Source organism: Hypanus sabinus, chromosome 29, assembly GCF_030144855.1.
Source record: "Hypanus sabinus isolate sHypSab1 chromosome 29, sHypSab1.hap1, whole genome shotgun sequence".
Classification (NCBI taxonomy): domain Eukaryota; kingdom Metazoa; phylum Chordata; class Chondrichthyes; order Myliobatiformes; family Dasyatidae; genus Hypanus; species Hypanus sabinus.
This window is the reverse complement of record NC_082734.1, coordinates 34715559-34740503: the sequence shown is the minus strand read 5'-3', so window position 1 is coordinate 34740503 and position 24945 is coordinate 34715559. Positions and strand designations below refer to the sequence as shown.

General features: G+C 36.4%; 1 protein-coding gene across 11 annotated transcripts in view; it reads right to left on the bottom strand.

The window, feature by feature from the left end:
- LOC132383234 (carnitine O-palmitoyltransferase 1, liver isoform-like) overlaps window positions 1–24945 on the bottom strand; it is a 120626-nt gene that overhangs the window by 38250 nt on the left and 57431 nt on the right. For 10 of the 11 annotated variants that reach the window (XR_009508577.1, XM_059954144.1, XM_059954145.1 and 7 more), the window contains 5 exons: window positions 23037–23124; window positions 16754–16949; window positions 15276–15464; window positions 10955–11060; window positions 210–326 (listed from right to left, as the gene is read on the bottom strand). Coding sequence is in view for 10 of the 11 variants with exons in the window: in XM_059954144.1 (XP_059810127.1) it covers window positions 210–326; window positions 10955–11060; window positions 15276–15464; window positions 16754–16949; window positions 23037–23124 (696 nt within the window). In the remaining variant the exon portion in view is untranslated. Of the gene's footprint in view, window positions 1–209; window positions 327–10954; window positions 11061–15275; window positions 15465–16753; window positions 16950–17628; window positions 17714–23036; window positions 23125–24945 lie in introns of all 11 variants that reach the window. The other variant, XM_059954152.1, reaches the window with a different exon arrangement.

The following is a 24945-nucleotide window of genomic DNA, read 5'->3' as shown; positions in this document are numbered from 1 at the left end:
TATAGGTAGTGAAGGCAGTCCACTCTGCTGCTTAGCACAGACCCACAATCTTCAATGATGCAAAACTTCTACGTGCCTAGGTCCTGACCAAGTGGGACATGGAATTGCGCTAACATTGTTGAAGCCATTAATTTGTTATCGATGTCTTACTGTGTTTGAGACAGAACTCCCCAAGACAAGATTGAAGAAGCAGAAATTAAAGGTCTCACCTCACTTGGAATGTCCCATTGCAATCTCTGTGGTGGCAACACATTTGGAGCTGGATCACCTTTACTGTTACCATCGTCTTTGTACCCAAGTTGGAAGGTGTCTGTGGCCAAGGCATACTGTGGAACAACAAAGAAGCAGAATATGGGAGCCACAAGAGGAAAAGTAAACTGAAATCAAAATTAAATGAAAAAATGCATGGGGTTGACACCATCAGCCAATCTAAATAACATATTAAATTCATAAAATTATAATTAATAATTAATCACATAGTATGATAGCTTTAATTCCCTATGCCTGATCTGAAACATACACTTTCAAGACTACACATAACTAATTAAGTGGTCCAGTAATTATCCTGCCTCATTTAAAATTGACAGATCCAACTAGGATGACCATCCACACTTGACAAAACCAAAGATCTAATGATGGCTTACTCGATAAATAGAACAGGGGATTATTATGGTCAGAAGGTGCCAGGGTTAGTTTCTGGTATGTGAAATTAGCTGCTTTTTATTATAGGCAGTAAAATGTTATAACTGAGCCATGGGGTGGGAGAAAGATTCAACAGGGTTACAGTTGAAAAATGTGGCAATGCTACTTAAGAACAGAATTGGATATCTGAATTTAATAGACTATCAAGCCTCATTAGGGTGAGTGGACATGAGACAAGACTGCCAGAGATTGTGGCTTTCATACCAAATTATGCTGTTTACCTCTTCCTCAACCATCATCCTGTCAATGCTCCTAACTCTGACTTCCTTATAAAATGTTCTAAGATCTCCGCTTCATTTGAGGCAATTTTGAAATCATTAATTATGCAACCCGTCATGGCAAATCTTTTTCCCCCACCCGAACCTTTGTTCTGCCAGATGCTACCTGAAATTTTCCAGAAATAGCAAAGTTTATTGATTTGTATCAAATGTGCAGTATACCATGACCAGAAAAAATTACTGAAAACTTAAACCAATCATCAGGAAAAGACGTACTTTTAAGTCAAATTTCAATACCAATAACAGGAATTCTATGCCAATGATCTATGTACCACTGGAACATTTACATACTTTATAAATATTATATATGTATGTTGTTTCCATCTTTTCCAATAGAAAAGCTCTTAATTCATTGCTATTCCAAAACAGTAAAAGCAAGCATGCAGCTTTACCAAAAATTTCTCAGTTCTAATTGAGGTTTACTCTAGCTTATAGCTGCAAAATTTAATTCCGCAAGTTACATGCTTGATAGCTCAGTGAATTCCTGATAGCTCAAACTCAAATGAAGGGTAAAGAACACAAAATGGTACCAGAGATATACAATGAAAGAAGTCATGCAGTACAGATATTCCAAAACATATACAGTAGAACTGTCAAAATCACGTAATGCACTAAAAAATACAAATGCAATATGAACAGAATGAATGAAAGACGACACAGAAAAATAAGTTATTATAAAGTTTTATTCAACAACTGATATGAAAATAGAACAAAAGTCATGTTTTTACACTGCAAGGATTTTTTCTGCATATCCACTCGAACATCCTCTCATGGCAAAATTCTTTGAAACCACAATGCTAAGGTTGGAAGTATCATCTGTAGAGAGAGGAGAATACCTTGTTTCATTCAAGCAACTAACAAGTACATGGCAGAAATGTTTAATGTTATAAGGCTGATGTAAAATTAATTGTTTAAGGATATTTGCTAATACAAAAATCCATCACGTTTCAAGGAACTATAATTGCTTTTCTAAAATGAAATATGACTGTCATTAGCAAGAGGGCTATCTATTCCCCATATCTAGTTGCAGTGTGCAGGCAGAAGAGAACTACAAGCAATACCCTAAGGTATTGAACCAATCGAGACAATGAATGGTTGTTTCTGCACCCAAAGCACAGTAAAATAATTTTTATCCCAAAAAGATTATTTTCCTATTTCTCCTAATACTGTCTTTTACTATTTATTTTTATTTAGAAATTACAGCACTGTAACAGGCCTTTCCAGCCATACAAGCTCACGCCACCCAATTATACCCACGTGACCAATTAACCTACTAACCAGTAGTTCTTTGAAATGTGGGAGGAAACTGGAGCACCCGAAAGAAATCCATGCAGTCATGGGAGATCACACAAGCACTTTACAGACAGCATCAGGAATTGAAACCGTCACCAGTACCATAATACTGTTAAGCTACTGCTGCGCTACTGTGTCTTTATGTTATATTATCTATTTGCTAGTTATTATTCCCATTTCCCCTAACTATTCCAATTCTGCTGACTACAAACACATGTTGCATATGAGTGGCAAGCAAGAAAATCTGCAGATGCTGGAAATCCAAGCAACACACACATAATGCTGGAGAAACTCAGCAGGCCAGGTAGCATTTATGGAAAAGAGTACAGTCAACATTTCAGACCAAGACCCTTCATGAATCCTGATGAAGGGTCTTAGCCCAAAACATTGAATGTACTGTTTTTCATAGATGCTTCCTGCCCTGCTAGGTTCCTCCAGCATTTTGTGTCTTGTATACAAGTGGATTTTTTTTATACCTAATTAGAACCACTGTGTCAAAAGAACTTCCAAAATGTTATCCCATAACCCTGAAATCTACAGACAGCTTTACAACAAGATCAGCTTCTGACATAAATTTTGTGTGAAGTATAAGAATCACCAATTTTAAACAAGTTACTAAATTCGCGAGGGAAAACGGATAATTACAACCGGATAAAATTGCTCAAAAGATGCCACACGAACTGATTATTTAGCACTGGGTAATATTGGAAGTATTAGAGGGGGATTCATAAAGAACTTACCAGAAAAATAAGGAGGCAGTTTTTTCCTCACTCAGAGCAGAATATTCTATCAAGCTTCGGTCTTTGATTTTTCATCTTGAATGCTTATTTTTTGTACTGAACTCAGTTAAGACACATCAGTTAGGTCACATCCTGAAAGTTTGGACCAATTTTGTGCAATTTTAGAAATATTGCTAGAATTTCTATGTTACTGGCCATTAATCAGAATTATTAAAATGCTGTTTACTTTGAGAGCTATGAAAATGAATGACTTCATTTTGTTGAATGTTTGCACAGTGGAACAAATATCACTTGCAATAAGTCAAAAGGTTCAATGCTGCTTTGAGCAATCACTTACACATATACAGATACTTGAACTGGCAGTTTCATTTTATTAGACAGAAAACATTTACAGCCACAATTATTTTTCATCTTGGATTTGCATATAATTAACAGCCCACTGTGGAAAGCTCGCCTAAACCATTCACAACTTTTACAATCCTACGTAATGGGCCTTAGCATAGACATTCTTTATGAAACTTTTTTTTTTAACTTTTTTTTATTAAGTTTTCAGATGATTACAGAAAGAAAAAAATAATACCCTTCCCCCCTCCCCTCTAACATCCTTATAGAAAAAAAAGAAAGAAAGAGTGCCTGGATATTGGAAGATCCCCACATGCTCCACTGAGTTCGTAATAACTTTAGTATATATATTTATTTCTTTCCCCAAGTAACCAATTATTTTATCTTCAGAGCACCTATATATTTAATCCTGTCTTTTGTAAATAAGGGCGCCAAATTTTCAAAAATGTTTCGTATTTATCTCTTAAATTGTAGGTAATTTTTTCAAGTGAAATACAGCTGGAAATTTCATTCTTCCAACAATCTATACTTAAATATGCATCCGATTTCCAAGTAACTGCAATAGCCTTTCTGGCTACTGCCAATGCAATTTTTATAAATTCTTTCTGATATTTATTCAATTTGGGTTTCGATTTTATCCCTTCAATTTTGCCTAATAAAAATAATATTGGATTATGTGGAAGTTGTGTTCCAATAATTCGTTCCAATAAAACTCTTAAATTTGTCCAAAAAGGTTGAATTTTAGAACAAGACCAAGTAGCACGTAAAAAAGTACCAATTTCTTGGTTACATCGGAAACACTGATCAGATAAATTTGGATTTAATTTATTTATTTTTTGTGCTGTAATATATAATTGATGTAAAAAATTATATTGCACTAATCTTAACCGGACATTTATTGTATTTGTCATACTATCAAGACATAGTCTTGACCAATTTGTTTCTTCAATTTCAATATTCAAGTCACTTTCCCATTTTTGTCTTGACTTATGGACTCCTTGTTTAGCTGTCTGATTTTTGAATCAAGCTATAGATACAAGAAATAAATTTTTTAGTTTTTCCTTTTTGAATTAAAGTTTCTATTTCACTAGATTTCGGCAATAACATTGTTTGACCTAATTTTTCTCTTAAATAAGCCCTTAATTGGAAGTAACAAAAAAGAGTGTTGTTTGATACTTTATATTTATTCTTTAATTGATCAAATGACATTAATATACCTCCTTCAAAACAATCTCCTATATATCTAATCCCTTTTTGAAACCATTTGTACAAAAGTTGGTTATCCATTGTAAAAGAAATAAGTTTATTTTGAAATAAAGATCTCTTTGCTAATAAAGATTTCTTTATCTCATCATCAATATTTATCTTATTCCATAAATCAATCAAATGTTTTAATATTGGAGATTTTTTCTTTTCCCGTATCCATTTAGATTCCCACTTATATATAAAATCTTCTGGTATATTTTCTCCTATTTTATCTAGTTATATTCTAATCCATGCTGGTTTATCTTCATCAAAAAAAGATGCAATAAATCTAAGTTGATTTGCTTTATAATAATTTTTAAAGTTTGGAAGTTGTAACCCTCCGAGGTCAAATTTCCATGTCAATTTTTCCAATTATCTTGACATTGATATTCTTGACATCTTACCTTTCCAAAGAAACTTCTTCACATATTTATTTAACTCTTGAAATAACTTCTGGGGTAATTGTATTGGTAGTGATTGAAATAAGTATTGTAGTCTAGGGAATATATTCATTTTTACGGTATTTACTCTACCTACTAATGTTAATGGTAATATCATCCATTTGTCAAGATCTTCTTGAATTTTTTTCAATAATGGTAAGTAATTCAATTTGTATAAGTTCTTTATATCATTATCGACTCTTATACCTAAATATTTTATACCATTTGCCGGCCATCTAAATTGAGTTATTAATCGACATTGACTATAATCTCCTTTAGTAAGAGGTAACATTTCACTTTTATCCCAATTTATTTTGTAACCTGATATTTTCCCATATTCTTCTAATCTATAGGATAATTTACACAAAGAGTGCAATGGGTTTGTTAAATAAAGCAGAACATCATCAGCAAATAAGTTAATCTTGTATTCTTCCTGATTAACTCTGAAACCCTTAATATCTGGGTCCATTCTAATTAACTCAGCTAATGGTTCTATCACCAACACAAATAAAGCAGGTGATAATGGACAACCTTGCCTAGTTGACCTTGTTAACTGAAATGATGTTGAAATTTGACTATTTGTCACTACTTTAGTTTCGGGATTAATATTTAAGGTTTTGATCCATTTTATAAAAGATACCCCTGATCCATATTTTTCCAATACCTTAAATAAAAAATCCCATTCCAATCTATCAAATGCTTTTTCTGCATCTAAAGCAACTACCGCACTCATTTCCTCCCTCTTTTGAGCCAAATGAATTATACTAAATAACCGAGTTACATTATCTGCCGATTGTCTATTTTTAATAAATCCCGTTTGATCCATATGTATCAATTTTGGTAAATATTTAGATAGTCTGTTAGATAAGATTTTTGCTATTATTTTATAGTCGGTATTCAACAAAGAAATAGGTCTATATGATGTTGGCTTTAAAAGATCTCTATCTTTTTTTGGCAATACTATTAAAATAGCTGTCGAAAAAGATTCTGGAAGTTTATGCATTCTTTCCACTTGATGTATTAACTCCATAAAAGGAGGAATTAATAAATCTTTAAACTTTTTTATAAAATTCAGGTGGAAAACCATCTTCTCCTGGAGATTTATTACTTTGAAATGATCCTAAAGCTTCTTCAACCTCTTTTAATGTAAAAGGCATATCTAATCTCTTCTGTTCTTCCGTATTTAATTTTGGAAGAGTTATTTGTGATAAAAACCTTTCTACCTTGACATTATCATTTTGTGATTCTGATTTATACAATTCAGAATAAAAATTCTTGAAAGTTTCATTAATTTCTAAAGGTTTATAAGTAATTTTATTTACTCTTGTTCGAATTGCATTTATCGTTTTAGAAGTCTGGTCTGTTTTTAACTGCCATGCAAGGACCTTATGTGATCTTTCACCTAGTTCATAATATCTCTTTTTAGTTCTCATAATTGCTTTTTCTGTTTGATATGTCTGAAGTATACTGTAACTTCTTATTAATAAGTTGTCTTTGTTTTTCTTCTGTCATATATCTTTGAGATTCTTTTTCTAATTTTGTAATCTCTTTTTCCAATTGATCTATTTCGATCATATATTCCTTCTTAATTTTAGAAGTATAACTTATTATCTGACCTCTCAAATATGCCTTCATTGCTTCCCACAATATAAATTTATCATCAACTGAATGTGAATTTGTATCTAAAAAAAACTGAATCTGCTTTTTCATAAAATCACAAAAATCTTAACGTTTTAGTAACATTGAATTAAATCTATTTATAAATTGATTCCTCTTTATCTATCATTATCATTGTCATTATCAAAGGAGAATGATCTGACAATATTCTCGCTTTATATTCCATGTTTTTCACTCTATCTTGCATGTTCGTTGATAATAAGAAAAAAATCTATCCTTGAATATATTTTATGTCTTTGAATAAAATGAATAATCTCTTTCTTTTGGGTTAATTCTTCTCCATATATCAATCAAATTTAAGTCTTTCATCAATGATAGAGTTAATTTTGCTACTTTTGATTTTGTGACAACCTTTGTTGATCTATCTAAAACAGGATCTAAACAAAAGTTAAAATCTCCACCTATTAATATTTTGTCATGTGCATTAGCCAAATTCAAAAAGATCTCTTGTATAAATTTTACATCATTTTCGTTTGGTGCATAAATATTCATAAGTCCATAATTCTGAAAAAATTTGACAATGTATAATTATATATCTCCCTACTGAATCAATTAATACGTTTTGTATTTTAATTGGTAAAATTTTATTAACCAAAACTGCAACTTTTCTCACCTTTGAATTAAATGAAGCTGCAATAACATTTCCAACCCAGTCTCTTTTTAATTTCTGATGTTCTATCTCCGTTAAGTGTGTTTCTTGTAAAAAAGCTATATCTATTTTCTTTTTTTTATGTATGTTAAAATTCTTTTTCTTTTCACCGGTCCATTAAGCCCATTAACATTAAAACTTTAAAAATTCAGTAACTTAGTCATTATTTTCAATTATGTTACTCCAATCTATAATAATAACTAATCTTTCAACTTTCGTGGTATCTTGGGAAATCTTTCTAAAATTCTCCATGTTGCTACGTGTGTCCCCACCAATCATCCAGGCAGAAAGATAGAAGAAAAATAGAGTGTAAAGAAAAAAACAAAATACCCCCTAATGTTGTGGAAAAAAAAACACAACATTACCCCCCCTCTATTGTACGGGTCATGGCGATCGTCATGATTACACACATGAATCCCGCAGTAATCGATCCAAAGCTCCCCAGCCCCCCCACAACATAAAAAGTATATATATAAAAGAAAAAAAATACTATTCTCAATTAGTATATCTGAAATTTTGCTTTTCTCCCCTATGTCATCTTTAAATGTCCATCACTCCCATTCACTGTCTCTATCGTCATCTTTAATCCATTACACTTGGAAACCTCTATGTGTAATTAGAGAGTATTTGGAAGTTTTTGTGCGAACTCCTCCGCTGCTCGATAATCGGTAAAAAATCTTTTTTTTCCCTCCTCCAAAAAAATTATCAGTGTTGCTGGGTGACACATTATAAATTTATAACCCTTTTCCCATAAAACTCTTTTCGCTGGGTTAAATTCCTTCTTTCTCTTCAAAAGGATATAACTTATATCAGGATAGAAAAGAACTGTCTTCCCTGCTATCATCAATGGCCCGTTTCTCTTTTTGGCACATTGGGCAGCTGCCTTCAGGATCTTTTCTTTATCTTGGTATCTTAAACATTTTATCAAAATTGATCGTGGATTTTGGTCAGCTTGAGGTCTTGACCTTAAGGCTCTATGAGCCCTTTCAATTTCAATTAGAGTTTCTCCTTCCATTTCCAATTTTTCAGGAATCCATTTTTGAAAAAAATTTATTGGATCTTCTCCTTCTATATCTTCTTTAAGTCCAACAATTTTAATATTATTTCGTCTACTATAATTTTCAAGCTTATCAACTTTTTCCAAAATTTGTTTTCTTTCTGATGTCCAGGCAGTAATATCATCTTCCATTTTATTCATTCTTTCAACCATGTCTTCCGTTGTAGTTTCCAAATTTATCATTCTCTTTTCCATTTTTTCCTGTCTTTTTGTCATTTTCTCAAACATAATCTCCACATTTATCATTTTTTTGATTACTTTTAATGTGCCTAATTTACGCATTATTTGCATCAAAGTCTTTTCTATATTTCCAGAAGAACTTTTACCTCCATCTTCATCTGATTTTTCCAGAGAATCTGACTCTCCCTCAGATTCACTTTCACTTTGGTTTCAGTCGTAACTGGGATTTGTAGTTCAGGTTGTTCTTGTTTGCGCATGCTCCTTCCTTCACGTTTGCGCAGTTCTTGTTGGTCTTTTTCTTTAGAAATGGTCGATGTTGCCGCAGTTTCCTGTTCTATATCGCTGGTGGTAGAATGTACCTGACCCCGCGGTTCTCTGGCAGAGGTGGGCCTTGATTCTGTTCCAACTTGCGTTGTCTTCACGGTAGTAGTTTTCTTCATCTTCTGTTTATAAGGCATAGCTTGAAACAATCTGGAGTAGTTTATAAGTAACTTTTAGAAAGTATTAACTAACTTTTCTTCACTTAAACATTAATTTACTGATTTTTTACGGGAGGGCTGGGTTCCAGCGTCTCGATCCTACGTCATCACGTGACGTCCCCCCCTCTTTATGAAACTTCTGTCCAGAAGTGCTGTGCCAAGTCACACGTCAATGATCAAGTGTAAAGAAAGAATCTTATTGATAAAATCATATGTCTAGAAAATGAACTCAGTTATGCTTTTTTAATTTACATATAATATCATGTAATATCATGGTTGTGTTTCTTTCCAGGTCAACTAGTAACTACAGTATTGGGAAATTAGTTTAGTCATTTCAATGCAGGATTCATCTTAACTGCTAATTGTTTAGAGTATGTTTTCTCCAAAGCTCACTGGAATTGGAATTTTGTGGAATATCTACAGCCTTCATTATTAACTTGCAAAAAGCCATGTGATGCACACAGCATTTGTTAAATTATTAACAAATGCCCTCCCACACACCAGTAACCACTGGCCTGTTAATTAAACCAGTCCACAGCAATTTGGAGCCACTTGCACATCAGTTATTGATCAGTTCAGTGAACTGTGTAGAGAGACGCTGAGAAACACTGGAGAATAGTATCTCCTGAATACCTCACATTTTCCCTCACTTCTATGTAGGCCTTTTCTCTTGCACCACTGTAGTTACGATGGGAAGAGTTCTTCATTACCTAGTTCTCAACACCAGAGTATACTGTCAAAGAATCATAAAAAAGTACAACACAGAAACAGGCCCTTTGGTCCATCTCGTCCATTTGAACTACTTAAACTGCTTACTCCCATTAACCAACACCCCTACCATCCATATACCTATCCAAACTTCACTTAAGCATTGAAATTGAGGTCACATGCACCACCTGCACTGGCAGCTCATTCCACACTCTCTCCAGAAGTTTCCCCTCATGTTCATCTTAAACTTTTCACCATTCACCCTTAACCCATGACCTTTAGTTGTAGTCCCACCCAAACTCAATGGAAAAAGCCTGCTTGCATTTACTCTATCTACACCCCTCATAATTTTGTATACCTCTATCAAATCTCCCCTCTACATTCTACATCTTCTACATTCTAAGGAATAAAGTCCTAACCTATTCAATCTTTCCTTCTGACTCAGGTCCTCTAGTTCCGAAAGCAACCCTGTAAATTTTCTCTGTACTCTTTTAACTTTATAGAAAACTTTAAAGAAATTCCATCAGGAGTAGCAAAACCCCACTGAATCTCAGGGAGCATCTTCCCAGGTATCCTTGGCTTACCATGGGGGAAGGAGTGTCAGTATTACTTGCAGCAAGCTTTCAGAACATCAAAGGAGGATTAAATCCAACTTCTAAGCAGCCCCAGCTTGTATTGGGAGCCTTTAGGGCACACTTTGCTTTGCTAGACTAGATGCAACGAAGGGAAAATCACCAACAAGGAATCACAGAATAAAGATACAAGACAAGTCATTTAGGACCAAGATATGAATTTTCTTCATCCAAAGAGTAGTCAACTTGTGCAATCCTCTGCTGCAGAATGATAGAGCACGCTTGAAAAATCAAATGGTCAATGACTGCTTTGAATTTCTGTTTCTTTTAAAATTATTTACTCTGTTAAAAATCCTTTGACTGTTTTACATTAAATAAACTGCAAGGAAAACAATCCCAGTTTGCATCATTTTTCAGATAATTCCAAACACAATGGTTAAATTAATCAATAATAAAATTAAATTCTACAGTTCCCATGCAACTGTTGCTTGAATAAAGATGCAGGCCAATGCATTATGGATAGCAGCACTGGTGATGTTGCCAGGACACTTGACTCAGTTTCATCTTATGAAGAAGTAAACAGTTTTTTTACCTCCCACAAGTGTCCTATAATTGGTGCATCAGCCCAGGAATGTTCTGCATTCAATCCCACTTTGCCGTTTGCAAACACAATGAAAGTGAATGACTTATCAAACCACCTAAAAAATAAAATAAAGGGGAATAATTTAATATTGTTAAAATATGTGCATTATAAGTGCTCACATTCTTTCAGTTTATGCTTACACTGTACATATTGCCATTTCTTAACTCAGTATATATCTATGACAATTCTTTTCCACGACAATTTGCCCGAGGGACCGTGGTGAGCCTGCCTTCAGTAATTTTCCAATTTCCCTCAGCTTTGTCCAATACAGACTAGTCATACTGATCATGTGGTTTATTCTGTGGCTGATCACAATTTCAATAGAATGGTATGGAAGAAAACCATTTCATCATTTATCTCAGTGCGAGCAAAGGGAAGCTATGTCATCTAATTCATCTTTTCAACTCTCACTTCATAGCCTTAAAGAGCACATCTGGGATTAAGTTCTCAGCTCTGCAACCTTTCAGAAAATGAGATGGAATTTTTCTCAAGGGATCATGAATGCCTGCTAACATATGCTAGCCAAATCACTGCATGTGTTTAAAGGCAAAAAAGGCAGATTTGTGAAATAGAGACTGGAGGGCAAAAAAAGTTCAAAGTTCACAACCAACCTGTTCTCCAAACCTGGCAACATCCATTTAAATTCCATCTGTGCCTTCACAGATGTTATCAAATTCTTTCATAATTGCACAGTCAGTACGTAAGGTCTTAGTTTAACCTGTCTGCTTTTATGCTATGATTAATAAAGTAAAATATCCCAAATGGCTGCTTAAGTATCTATCTAATGGCCTACTATCTTCTGAGTTGAAGGAATGGAACAAATTCTTCTGTCCCTCCACTTCAAGATTCTTATATTTATTGTATCCTGCTTTGTTTCTTCTTCCCACACTTACTACTTCATAATGCATCAGCATACTTCCAGTCAAGATAGCACCTGCGTACAACTCTCCTTTGGTTGACATCTTCTGGATAGATCATGGAAACTTCTTTTATGTCTTTTACATTTATTTCTTGTATTGAATGTGATTCTGGAACTGTCGTAGACTGTGTTTTGCTGTTTGGTCATCGTCTGTGTGCTTCAGTGTTCTGCAGTCTCCGAGATCCCGAGAGGCAGAGGCAGCATGAGCGTACCTCATAGCGAGAAGACTGTAAGACAGGGCACAAGCCAATGTTTGGCTTCATTTCGCCAATTACAAAGCTTTCACTGTTTGCTGACAAAAGCGACAAGGGTGAATGAAGCACCATAGCAAGTATGAAGGCTGAACACCAGCTGCCTGTCTTTTGGTTGCTCTGTACCAGAGAGCAAAAGGTCTGCCACTGGGCCCAGAGAGTGTTCCCCAGATTTTTCTGTGTTTTGGATATGGACTTGGACAATAAAATATTTTTTTCTGTCTTAGTTTTTGTATTCTGCTTTTTCGCCCAATCTTCTAATTTTTTTGTGTGGGTTGGGGATTTGGGAGTTGATGTGTCTGATCTATTTTGTTCTCTTTTTTTGTGCAGGAGAGATTTGGGGTCATGTACCTGATCCATTTTGCTTGGTTTTTCTGCAGGAAGAGGGATTTGTGGGTTGATGTGCCTGCTCCATTTTTTGTTTATTTTTTCTTATCTGGGATTTGGGGGTTGATGATCGTGCTGCCTTTCTTTTCTTTCTTGGTTTCATGGCTACACAGAGAATTGAATAATTTCAGAGTTGTATACTTAGATAATAAACTGAACCTTTGAACCTTGAACAACCTATTTGCCACTTTTCCATTCAGCCAACTGCAAACTTCTTAAGTGCTAAGAGCATGTCAATGCTTAAACCATTACTGAATGAAAGAAAAACAGGGACACAAAGCAGAATCTGTAGAAGCCTCAATGAAATGGCTATCCTCTCACAATAACTCCCACTTGCTTTCACCATATGCTTAAAGATTAGCTTTCTTTATCACATGTACATTGAAACATACACTGAAGTGCATTATTTGCATCAAATCAAACCACAACTCACTGACCCTAATTATAAGTCTTCTAAGTATATTGTAATTATAAGTATAATGTAGGAGGAAATAGGAGCATCCCGAAGAACCTCTCACTTCAGCAGGCTGAAGTACCCACCTGCTTCAAGCAGGCTTCAATTACACCTGCGCCTAAGTAAACACGATAACATGCCTCAAAGACTATCGTCCAGTAGCACTTACATCCAACATGATGAAGTACTATTTCACAGTCAAAGTCACTTAGATCACATTTCTTCCCTATTCTGATGCTTTAACTAAACAACTGAACCTCTTGACCTGCATGCTTTTATGCACTGAGATGCTGCCACAAAATTGGCTGATATGTGCATTAATGAGCAAGTGTACAGGTGTAGCTAATAAAGTGGCCACTGAGAGTACACACACACAAACAAATACAATCTTCGCCAAACCCTTACTATGTTTCCCTCTACCCATAACTACTGCCCTAATACTTTCTTTGCTTCAGACCTCCCCTGAAACCCTGCGACCCCTATCATATTTGCTTCTCTATATCTCTCTCCTACCTAAACTCCAGCTCATGCATATGGAAGTTCCAGAAGATATCATGGCCAAATATGGTGGTAACTCAACTTGGATAATTGTAATTTGGTTTGAGAAAGAAATGAGGCAAGAGCATTCCTTGACATTGTATGTTATAGAAATTAGCACACTATGCTTCAGTAATTATACTGCCAATGTTGTTAAGGTTTTATGTGCTGTGGATGCATAACTAAAAAAAGAGAAGTAGATAAAGCTGGGTGATGAATGAAAGCAGTAACTCAGACAGAAAGGAACAATGAACTAGAACACATCCCAGAAAAATCTAGGAGGGACAACCTAACTGCAATGGAAAAGTTTAGAGATCAAACTTTACAAGTATAATGTGCAAAATCTTGATATTCAGCTAATTACCTCCAAATCCTGACAATCAAGATCAGTGCATTGAGATCACTTAATGTTTACACTGGACAACAAACTTTTTCAAAACTATTGCTTCTTCAGAATTTTTTTTCTTGTTTATAAGACTGTTTGAAGCTGAACACAAATATAATTTCAGACTACTTGTGTCGCATAGGAATTTGGAAACACAAGAAATTAAATGTTACTGAATATAATGCATTGTATGCAAAACTTCAGTGATAATGTTGCACTTCATGGTTTTGAACGCCTGAAGCATGCAAAACCAGCTGCACATAGTTTGGTGGTCTACAGTTGCCAAGAAAATTTTCATAATCTTTAAATGCCTCCCACGCAGTTTTCTCTGATGCCACAACATTCTTTGACTTGCCTGTCAGTGAAGACCTGTTTGAGTTGTGGACCAACAAAATGGACTTCCTTATTCTTGGCATCAGTTATTCTGACATGAGTTATGAATTGAAATAACAAATATAGGCATTTTTAAAAAATGGAGCATGATAGGGAAATTCCATGGCAATTTTCATGATCAGCAGCCTCAAACCCATAAGATACATCCAAAAGTATCCAGGAAGCAATATCTTCATTGTCCAATGTTATTTGTTATGACTAATCTCTGTTCTTGAGAAATTTCTGACTGAATAGTGTGAAAAGCAGAAATGTAAAAAAGGATTGCTTTTCTAAAAGAGGGAGGCAACACTCCCAGAATAACTGCTCCCCAAAACAGTGGGAAAATTGTAGATATCATACAAGGTCAAGATGAAGTTCAGATGTCATGTTACCCATGCAATGAAAAGTCAGCTCCCTTGTTCAATCCCATTTAATCCAAAGCTTTCTATGAGACTATACATCAGGAGCAAATGCCAGTGGAAGAACTGACAAAAAAAGCACAGCTAATAGAACTGCTGCCTAGAGACCAAGGTTCAATCCTGATCTCCCATGCTGCTTGCAAGGCATTTTCATGTCTTCCCTGTGACCCTGAGAGTTTTCTCCAAGAGCTCCAATCTCCTCCCACATCTCAAAGGTGTGCAAATTTGTAGATTTATTGGTCATTATAAATTACCTAGTGTGTAGGTGAGTCATACAATCCAGGTGGAGATCATGACAAATTTTGTGAAGAACAGAAAATAGGACAATATTAATCTACGATTAGTGTAAGTAGATGGTTGATGGTCATGCTGATTCATTTAATTCAAAGGGCCACTGTGATTTATTTTTCTATAACTTATTTTCTAAGACAAATAAACATGATGACTGTAATTATTTTTGTTGTGTATTTATCTGACAGTTTTCTTTTCATATTGAACATAATGTAGAAGCTTTCATATTTTGCAATAAGTAGGAAAAACACTCGCCTGTCATAGCACTTGCCATGTAGCAGTGACTTGGCATACTCATCCAGTGACTTCACCTGGTTGTCCACAAATAGTTCTGGTTTAGTATCATCCAAAGTGACAAAGAATGCTGCTTTCTCCACACAGTCCAGCGAGTTCCTGTTCTTTCCAGTGCTGAAGTATGATTTCCGTGCCTTAGCCCAAGGAATTCTGCACAGCAACAGAACATATGTAAGTATCTTTCTACCTGTTCTTTCCCCATTCCCAAAGATCTTAAATTACTTCTGATACATAAGTGCAGGCAACTATTCAAACTTAATTTTCTTCTTCTTCCACCCACCCTGCTCAAAGACCATTTGCCCCACTCTCATCAGAAAGGAGGCTATGTAGCATCCACGGTAGGATGACTAGACCCAAAAACTTTACTTAATTACTTTACCCACACAGTAAGACTGATCAATGCCTCCACTACTATTTTATTATTTCCTGTCACTCACCTCATGCACAGCCTAGCATTAGTTTATGGACATACAATCAATGCATACAAGCTCTCTTATGTATTTATATTTATTATTTTTATTATTATTGAGTTCTTTATCTTACTGTGTTTTTTTGTGCTGCATCAGATCCTCAGTAACATTATTTTGTTCTCCTTTACACTTGTGTACAGGAAATGACATTAAACAATCTTAAATCTATGAACAATGTAATCATGGTATGTTATATTGCTGATTATAGACTTTGGCTCCATTCAAGTTCCATACACACTTTAAAACAGGTTTCTGAATTACAATCAGAACCTGGAACCCTAATCTGCTTTTCCCCATTCCCAACACAGAAACTGAAACTATTATTCTACACTAACTGACCAAGACCTTAAAATTCATCAAGCAATGCAAACTCAACATTTCTGATCAATTCATCTGTTATCTGCGTAAATTGTAATTTCCTGCTTTACTTCTCCAGCAATGACAAAAGTAGAGCACACAGTCACTCCATGGCTGAGGACAAAGTTTAAAAAAATAGACAGAACAATACTCAGAACAGATTAGTTTTTCATTCGAATCAGATGTCATGTTATCGTGCAATGAAAAGCCAGCTCCATTTGTTCAAACCCACTTAATGCAAAGCTTCCAATGGGATTTTACATCAGCAGGAACAAGTGCCAGTGGAAGCATGTGGACTGAGTTACATGGTCCTCTTCAATTGAAGATACTGTTCACACATTACACACAATACAGATTTGGAAATATGTTGGATCAATCCCTAGTCAACAATGAGAGAAATTTCACCAGACAAAAATGCAGCTCAGGATGAAAATTAATCTTCTTGGGCAATAAATGAAACCATTGTCAATGATGCACATATTCCAAACAAGAAATAAATAAAAACCTATATGTAGAATGATATACTAGATTGTCCTCAGCAATCAGGCAACCAGATAAAGAATCTCAAAGAAAAGAATCAGAAGCAAAGCTTTAAAGAGGCAAAGCACTTACCGGTTTCCTGCAGTCAGTGCAGCCAGGTACTTCTCACCTGGCTGAGGTGAAGAATCATCATCCAAGATGTACTGAAATTGTTTCTGTAGCTCGCAAGGATTCAGTAGGCGTCCACCCTGATACAACCCCACTTTAAAATAGCGGCCCTTGTGATAGACCGCGATGTGCTTGCTATCCAAGAGGTGCTGCAAATGGTCTGCAAATTCAACATGATTGGTGAATGAAACTAGTATGTTCTATTTTAAATGAAATGAAAGCTTTCAAAGGAGTATAAACTGACAACATACAACTTTCTGAATAAAATACTTCCCCAAAACCAAGTACCTCCTGACTAAAATAATAGACAATTAAGTTCAGGACACCTTCATGGACCACCAAACTAGCAATTTGCATTGTTGGGGTTGCATGTAACAGATCTGCAGAAAGCAGATACATCTTCTCATTAAGAAATAGAGAAGTATTTTGTATAGCAAATACATATCCAGACTGCCTCCAGCCAAGAGGTTACATGTGACATATCCCATAGCAGCTGGAAAAAGCATCAGCAAAGCTAAGAGATTATCAGCTGTACTGAGATAGTTCAAAGCCAATGCCATCACCAGTAACAGTGAGAAGCTCCTGGATCCAGGCATTCTCCAGCCTTTACTAGAGAATACTGCCAACAGGAATGAAAGGCCTCTAAACAGGCTATGACACCAATCCTTATGAAGGAGTCTCAGTCCTGTGGCTCACAAAGTAGTGCATTGGTCCATGGCTACGGACTAATGAATTGAAAGGCTTTCCAGCTTAACAACTCGATTTCAGAGCTCAGTGTAATCTTAGCATTAAGCACATCAGCTAAAATTCTCAGCTCCAGTAAAGAATTGACATCGTACCTGACTCTACACCTGGGATGCGGGATGTATTGAACATATTCTCATATTGATAAGAACACATGGGGACAACACCTCGAATCAATAGCTAAAGAGAGGCAGAAAAACAGGAAAGAATAACACATGGACATGCAAAAGAAACTATAAGCAACACCTATAATACAGCAGAGAAAGAAGGGGAGGAAATCCCACAGCAATTTAGTCTTCCACCTACACAAGCACAAAGGCAATGAAAACAATCACATCTTTGGTTAACTGTAGTTATGCTCAGGAGGCAGACCTGCAAAGAACAATTTGGAGGAACAAAAATTAAAATGGGAAACAAGGAGTATAAAAACAGAGAGGGAACACCCTTCCTCTGTTCTTTTTGTAGCTGTGTGTTAATTCCATGAACAAGTTCAATTTTGTTACCAGTAAAAAAAACTAAAATCTTACCCAAAATCGCTGAGTAAATGGGAGCTTTATATAAAGTGGAGTTGATTCAGGTTTAGACCATCAAGAGTGCAACACAGAATTCCTTCTGTCAATTATGCATCCTTACACTCACTCAGAATCCTTAGAAATCTTAGTTCAAATCACTAAAAAAGACTTATGCAAATTTGTTGAACTTTTCCTGAGTTTTGGGTAAGTTGGTTGGTACTACATATTCTCTAAATCCAAGCAAGAACACCTTTTCTAGTGAGTGAGGGTTAAATGGAGCTTAAATCCCCTTCTATAATTTCCATAATAATTCAAATTAAGATCTCAGAAACGAACCCTAGCATCTGCTGCCCTAGCATCTTCCTTCATAAATGTCAGGTGCCTTCCCTGGATTATGCCATCAATATTAGTGCTAAATGAGGGAGTTGTGTTTACTTATGCTTTCCCAAATGTGGCTAGTGCCAATAATACAACTTTACATAACCCATTTCTGTTCTAACCCAAAACTACCTGTGAGAATAAAGAAAAAAAAATTCAACCTTGGAGAAAACTCCAAGGGAAGTTTTCAAAAATACAAATATACTTTTTTGTTTGAGTGGTCTTGATTTTGCTGTCTTTTTATCTCTCTCTTCACTGCATGCAGGTTTTGTACTGTACCTGTAGCACCACTGTAGCTGTGCATGTGACAACAAACTTGACTTGGAAACAATTTTCAGACGCAAGAAATGTTAGTTGTGTACATACATCTTCAGTGATATTTCTGGAATCATCGGGTGTTTCAGGTCTTTTAACATCATACACCCTCCTCCAGGTGACCCAGCCAGGGCTGATCAGACCCCAGTTGTGTCCAGATGGCTAGCTACTTAGACTCCATGGCTCCCCTCTTTTGAGCCACAGCCATCTTGAGACCCTCTCTGCCGCATCAGTGGTACTGCAGATGGCTCTCCTCTTCCTCTCTCCCTCGTCAGTATAATTACATCAAAAACTATGTGTGGGCCTGGGGTCACATACACACCAGACTCAAGAAAGCAGACTTTTCTCCCTCTAATTAATCATATTTTTTTAAACGCAACTGTTATATGCTTAACTTTATTGATACTGTTTATAGGTACTAATATTTTACTTGAATTTAAATTCCACAACTGCCATAATGGGCTCAAACGTGTAGTTCTGAAATAATGGTCCACAGGATTGTCTGCTAGGCCAGGAACTATTCAGTTACTATCCTCTAAATGTAAACATGCACACAAAAATGACTTAAATTGAGTGGGGGTGTGGGCAAAAGCCGAGTAGCTACTGGCTTAGTAGCACACACAAAAAAAACCCTCAAATTATTCTGGTCAGTTTTCTTTATAAATCACGTTGAAAAGTGGCAGTTTGAGACTCATTGTCACTTCTTAACTGTCTCTAGTGACAATTAAAACGTTAATACCTCAAAAGCAAAGAATTGAGATGCTCTAAATTCGGTCATTAAGAGGAGAAATTCATTCATCCTATGGCGCTTACAACAAGCAAATTTTGGACTGAAAAATTTATATTTTCCAAGTCTGACCAGGTACAGATTTAGATAATTTGAGAATATCTATTGCCCTGATGGATAAATTATCATTTTAGTGGATAGGGAGGGAAAAGAAACACACCTTCATTTTACATGTAAAGCATTTTAAAGACATAACAGAAAATTTCATTAATAAAAGTTAATCAACAAAAATGAAATAAAAGCTGACAGAGAGAACTTTAGGGACAGATTCCACCAAGACAAACAGGGCTTCTAGAGCCATTGGAAATGCTGCTGTGAGAAGCATGAAGAGAGAGCATTAACCACCCAGCCATGACACACAATGCAGGAGTCCAACAGCCACTTCAAAACACTTACAACATATGTCCTAACAATTTTTAAGAGTCTTTCTGATTGGCATTGTAAGGAGTTCCCATCCTGTTAGCTTTCTACAATCTATTTTAATTTGATGTAGCTCCTCCTTCATTAGCTGCAAGTTTTAAGAACAACCAACAAAAGCTCCATCTGCAGCTGACACTAGGGCATAATCTATCATCTTTAAGGATCATCACCAGCAAGTTCAACAAAAGCGCACAAGGAAAGTTTTGATTTGCTTGCCTAACAGGAACATCATATTTACTTCTATCCACTGATTGCTAAAAGTTGCATTAAAAGGATTGGTACTAATTGACCCAAGATGTGCAAGCTCAACCCAACAAGACTAGATAAAATTCCTGCTGTCCAACAAGGAACAAAGAACAGGGTTTAAGATTAGTTGGAGCTAACCAGAATGCTTAATGGGGGGGGGGGGGCAGGAGGAGGAGACTACAGGGGTGCCTCCTTTTCTAATGTTCTTCAAATCTCATTATGAGAATTGTTTCTGTTCTAATCTTCTGCCACCAAATCAATCTTGTGACAATATAATTCCACTAAGCTCAGTCCTAGTTACCAACTATGGTCATAAGTTGCCTGAAACACACAGACTTTTGCTTTCATTCTATACAAAAAAGGCCTGCAAGGCCATAGATGTGCTGCTAGAAAGTGGGGTTAGAGGGGGAACATTGTCTTCAACAACTACAGACACCATGTGTCAACAACCTTAGTCTGTTTCATGATTTCCATAATATGCCAACAGAAATTTAAATAGCTCACAAGTCATTAAATATATGGATGTAATTGTCTTAATCTTTTTCAGCACAGGGCTGTCCACCATTCTGTATCAGATGACTATTCCACGGGCTGAAGAGTCTAAACTCACAATACTATTAAAGCCTAGATACACCCTGTTCCTTGACATAATTTCCCAGCCGATGTCATGCCAAGCCTCATCAGTGACATGAAGAAACATTCTTCTTTAGGATTGTGAAAAGACCCGCCTTAGACAATTTACAATTATCAGCCATTTTAATACTTTACATTTTAAAAATTCACAGCTGCTGTCTGATTTAGTTATTTTTATGATGGTAATAGCAAAGGGACATGTTACTCTGGCTGATGCTGAGCAAAAGATCAATGTAAACTGATGTTTATTCATCTCCAACAAATCGAGTTGTTGGGGTGGGGGGGGGGGAATCAGTTTTACTGATCTTGTTAAGGTCTTCCCTAACATGTACTTTCTTATTTCCACAGAGAGGCAAACTAAAGAGTGGACTGCTCTCTACCTCTGTTTAAATGAAGGGAAGGATCAGAGAGAATAATTAAAATGTACTTGAATTCTTGATGTCACCTACAAATCTTCAAACAACTCTTTTGGTCAGCTAAAGCATGATTCAATAGCCCTTCTTGCTCTGTAATCTTTTTCAAGAATGGAAAGGTGATGGCCACACTACTTTCACATACTATCTTGCAGAGAGCTGACAGTTAAGTGCTGATCTGTAAACAGCATTGCCCTTCCTTGGACATCAGCTACTGAATAATGCATGACCAGAGGCTGAAAGGAAGCAAGTTTCCCCCTTTGCAAAGGAAAAGCCTCCTGTCTGCCAGCATTAAAAATACCTTGTGTATCTACACTAATCCCACTTCCCACTATTTGGCCATAACTATCTATGCTGTAACAATTCAAATGCTCAGCATCCCCACAAGTCAGAGTATTCCAGATTTCAACTGGGTGAATAAAAATGTCCTCAAATCTTCTGAAACTCTTACCCCTGATGATGTTAAGCCTATGCCTTCTGGTTACAGACAACATAAAGGAACAGCTTTTTCACTTGCTGACCTACCTACAATCTTCATAATCTCAGTTAGGTCATCTGCCCTATTGATTCTAAAGCAAATCTAGCTTGCAAACAAGAGGAAATCTGCAGATGCTGGTAATTCAAGCAACACACACAAAATGCTGGTGAAACGCAGCAGGCCAGGCAGCATCTATGGGGAGAAGTGCTGTTGACATCAGGACGAAGGGTCTCGGCCCGAAACGTCGACAGCTCTTCTCCCTATAGATGCTGCCTGGCCTGCTGCATTCCACCAGCATTTTGTGCGCAAATCTAGCTTATTGAGCATCTCATGACTGGAATTCTCCATTTGAGGCAACATCCTGGTGAATCTCCCCAACGTGAGCAGCATCACAGACAGTCCTCCATCTGTGACCTTATCAACAACTTTTATACTGTAGTTGTACTATAACTTCACCTTGTGTTTCTCTCTCCCCTCCCCCAAGTCCTTTTTTTCCCAGTCCTGCTGAAGGGTCTCAGCCAGAATCATCGACTTTTTACTCTCTTCCACAGATGCTGCCTGGCCTGCTCAGTTCCTCCAGCATTTTGTGTGTGTTCTTGTACTATAGCTTCCCTGCCTTTGTAATCAATGCCTTAGCTAATGAAGGCAAGTATCTAATACATCTTACCTAGCTGAGATGCCTTCAGTGAAGCTTTAAAAAAAGTCTCCTGTGTTCCTCAGTTCTTCTTAAAAATTTAAGATTCACTGTATACAGTATATTCTAGCCTTATTATTCTCCCAAAATGGACTGTCTCACATTTTTCAGGAATAATTCTACCTACTTTTCTGTCTATTGTACTTGTAATGTCATCTACAACCAGCAACTAGCTCCCTCAGTGTTAGAAAAGCCGCTAATCTTGATATCATCTACAAACCTGTAAATCATACACTGCCATGTCTACATCTAGATCATAACTGTCTACAACTAGTAGCAAGGGCGCAGTTATGGTTTTAAACTTATTCCAGTCTGCTACTGTAATTCCACAATCAATTGCTGACATAAGAGAGGACAAGATGGATGAGGAGAGATTTTAGGACTGCCTTTCCGAAGAAATATTGCTTATGATTCAGTCATTGCTACTCCATAGTACAGTAATCCAAATGTCTAATTAATTATACCACTACACTCTCTCTAGCTTTTTCCTTTCTTAATTTTCTAACCAGGAATTCATTCATTAGTGTTGGTAAGTGAGCTGTTAAAGTCCTGAATAGTGTGACATGTGGGCAGCATTCCCCACAAGCAGTTACAAGCAGCCCTGAATCCACAGCCTTTCAATCTTACCTGTCTCCTCGCCCGGCAGTCGAGTCGAGTTGAACATTCTTTCCCACTGTGCTGAACACAGAGGTACAGGGAACCCTGGCAGAGTACTCTGCACTCAAACAGAGTGTTGGGCAGTAGTGGGGGTGGGGGACATGCATGACCCATGATATTAGGGTCAGATGTTAGGAGGTGAAAAAGTCATTTCACGTTGCCATAATAGGGCAGGGATTGGAGGGGAAAAAATGTAAAAAAAAAATTACAAATTAGTTTATCCTCTATACTGTGACATAATTTTTTAAATTCAGCATTTTTTACTATAACATGAGTAACTAGTAGTTAAATATGAGTGGATACCAGCTTAACCAATCACCACATTCACTAAAGTTTGAATCCGAAATATCTAGCTTGAAGTTCAGATGGGCAAATGCTGGGTGGAAATAATGAATTGCCCATAACTTTCAGAAGACTACACTTGTTACACCTGGAATCAAAATCTCTACCTGCATCTCAATTTGAAGAACAATTTTTTTCTAATATATTTGCAACATACTTAAAGTTCTAAACACAGTGACACCATCAGGTAGAGGGGGCAAACCAGAAGGTAGATAGCTCTGGCTTTGCTCCAATATGCCCACTATATATAGTAAGTGGAGACAGGAGGGTGATAATATGCAAAGAACCTAAAACAAAATGCAGTTAAAAATGCAAAACAAATAATTTTGAAAATAAGTGATCTTAACATAGATAACTGCAAAGTTTTCCTTATTGGAAAAATGGACAATTATGTGAGGCTATGTAGTGATACTCACTCAAATAATCCACAGATATCCATTTATCAAACAGAATATATAGCACAAAAACAGGTAACTTAATGCAAATTCTCTGTACCAATCTTTATGTTTCCAGTGAGTTTCCCCCATCCCATTCTCCCTTTCCACATCAGCAAAGTCTATCCAGAGCTTAGCCACCGGCTGTACCAAAGGCTTGTTGGTAGCAAAGGAAATGTGTTCATTTAGTGCTGGAGGAGATAAAGACTTGAACTTGAAACTGACAGAATTTTGTTAATCAAATGTGCAGCAACATGAGTGTGAAAATACAAAACAAGATCATTAGTCAGCCATCATCTCACTGAATGGCAGAAAACCTTAGAAGCTAAAAAGCCTCCTCCTCCTTTTCCCTCCTTTTAAATTCAAAGCACCATGCCTGAAAAAGAACAGGTGGGCTATCTGTTCTTAGGCATCCGCTTTATAACTAGTTTTTCAGAGGGATGTGTAAGAAAAAGGCACATTAACATTCTATAGACTTTCCCAACCCTGGATATGTGGCCTTCATTCTTCATTGTTAAGACTACATGCAAATGCTTATTTACTACAGTGAGCTACAGTTTCAAATTTCAGAGCTTTACTACAGTAACAGTTCGAGCAACTTGTGCTGAGTGAACTATCAATGCCTCAGGTAGAGGAAGCAAGTCAGTCTCAAACCTCATGAGATCCACCTACCCAGCAAAAGCTGATTGAGTCCTCCAATGTGTAATGTAAGCAAAAATACAAGACAATACAGTTTATTCACTGCACAGTAACTAAATTAAAAGACATCAAAACGTGAAATTAACATTCTCTGATGACTAAGTTGGTAAAGGGCAGGTCTAATGGAGCTGCAAGTATTAGCATGAAGCTGGCATGTGTCTTTGAACATCAGGCAGAGAGAAAATTGGGCTGGCTTCTGATGCCCTTGATGCTCAAACAGTTTGCTAATATGCTCTGACTAGATTCACAAATTAAGCATGCCCAGAAGTAAACTAGCATCAGTGAAAGCATTGTAAAATGGCAGCTGGCACCATTGCTAGGGAAGGTGGAAAGAGTTGATATGTTATCTTCAGGCCCAGAAGAGGCACCAACATGTACGATGTGCTTTTCAAAATTATTTGTAC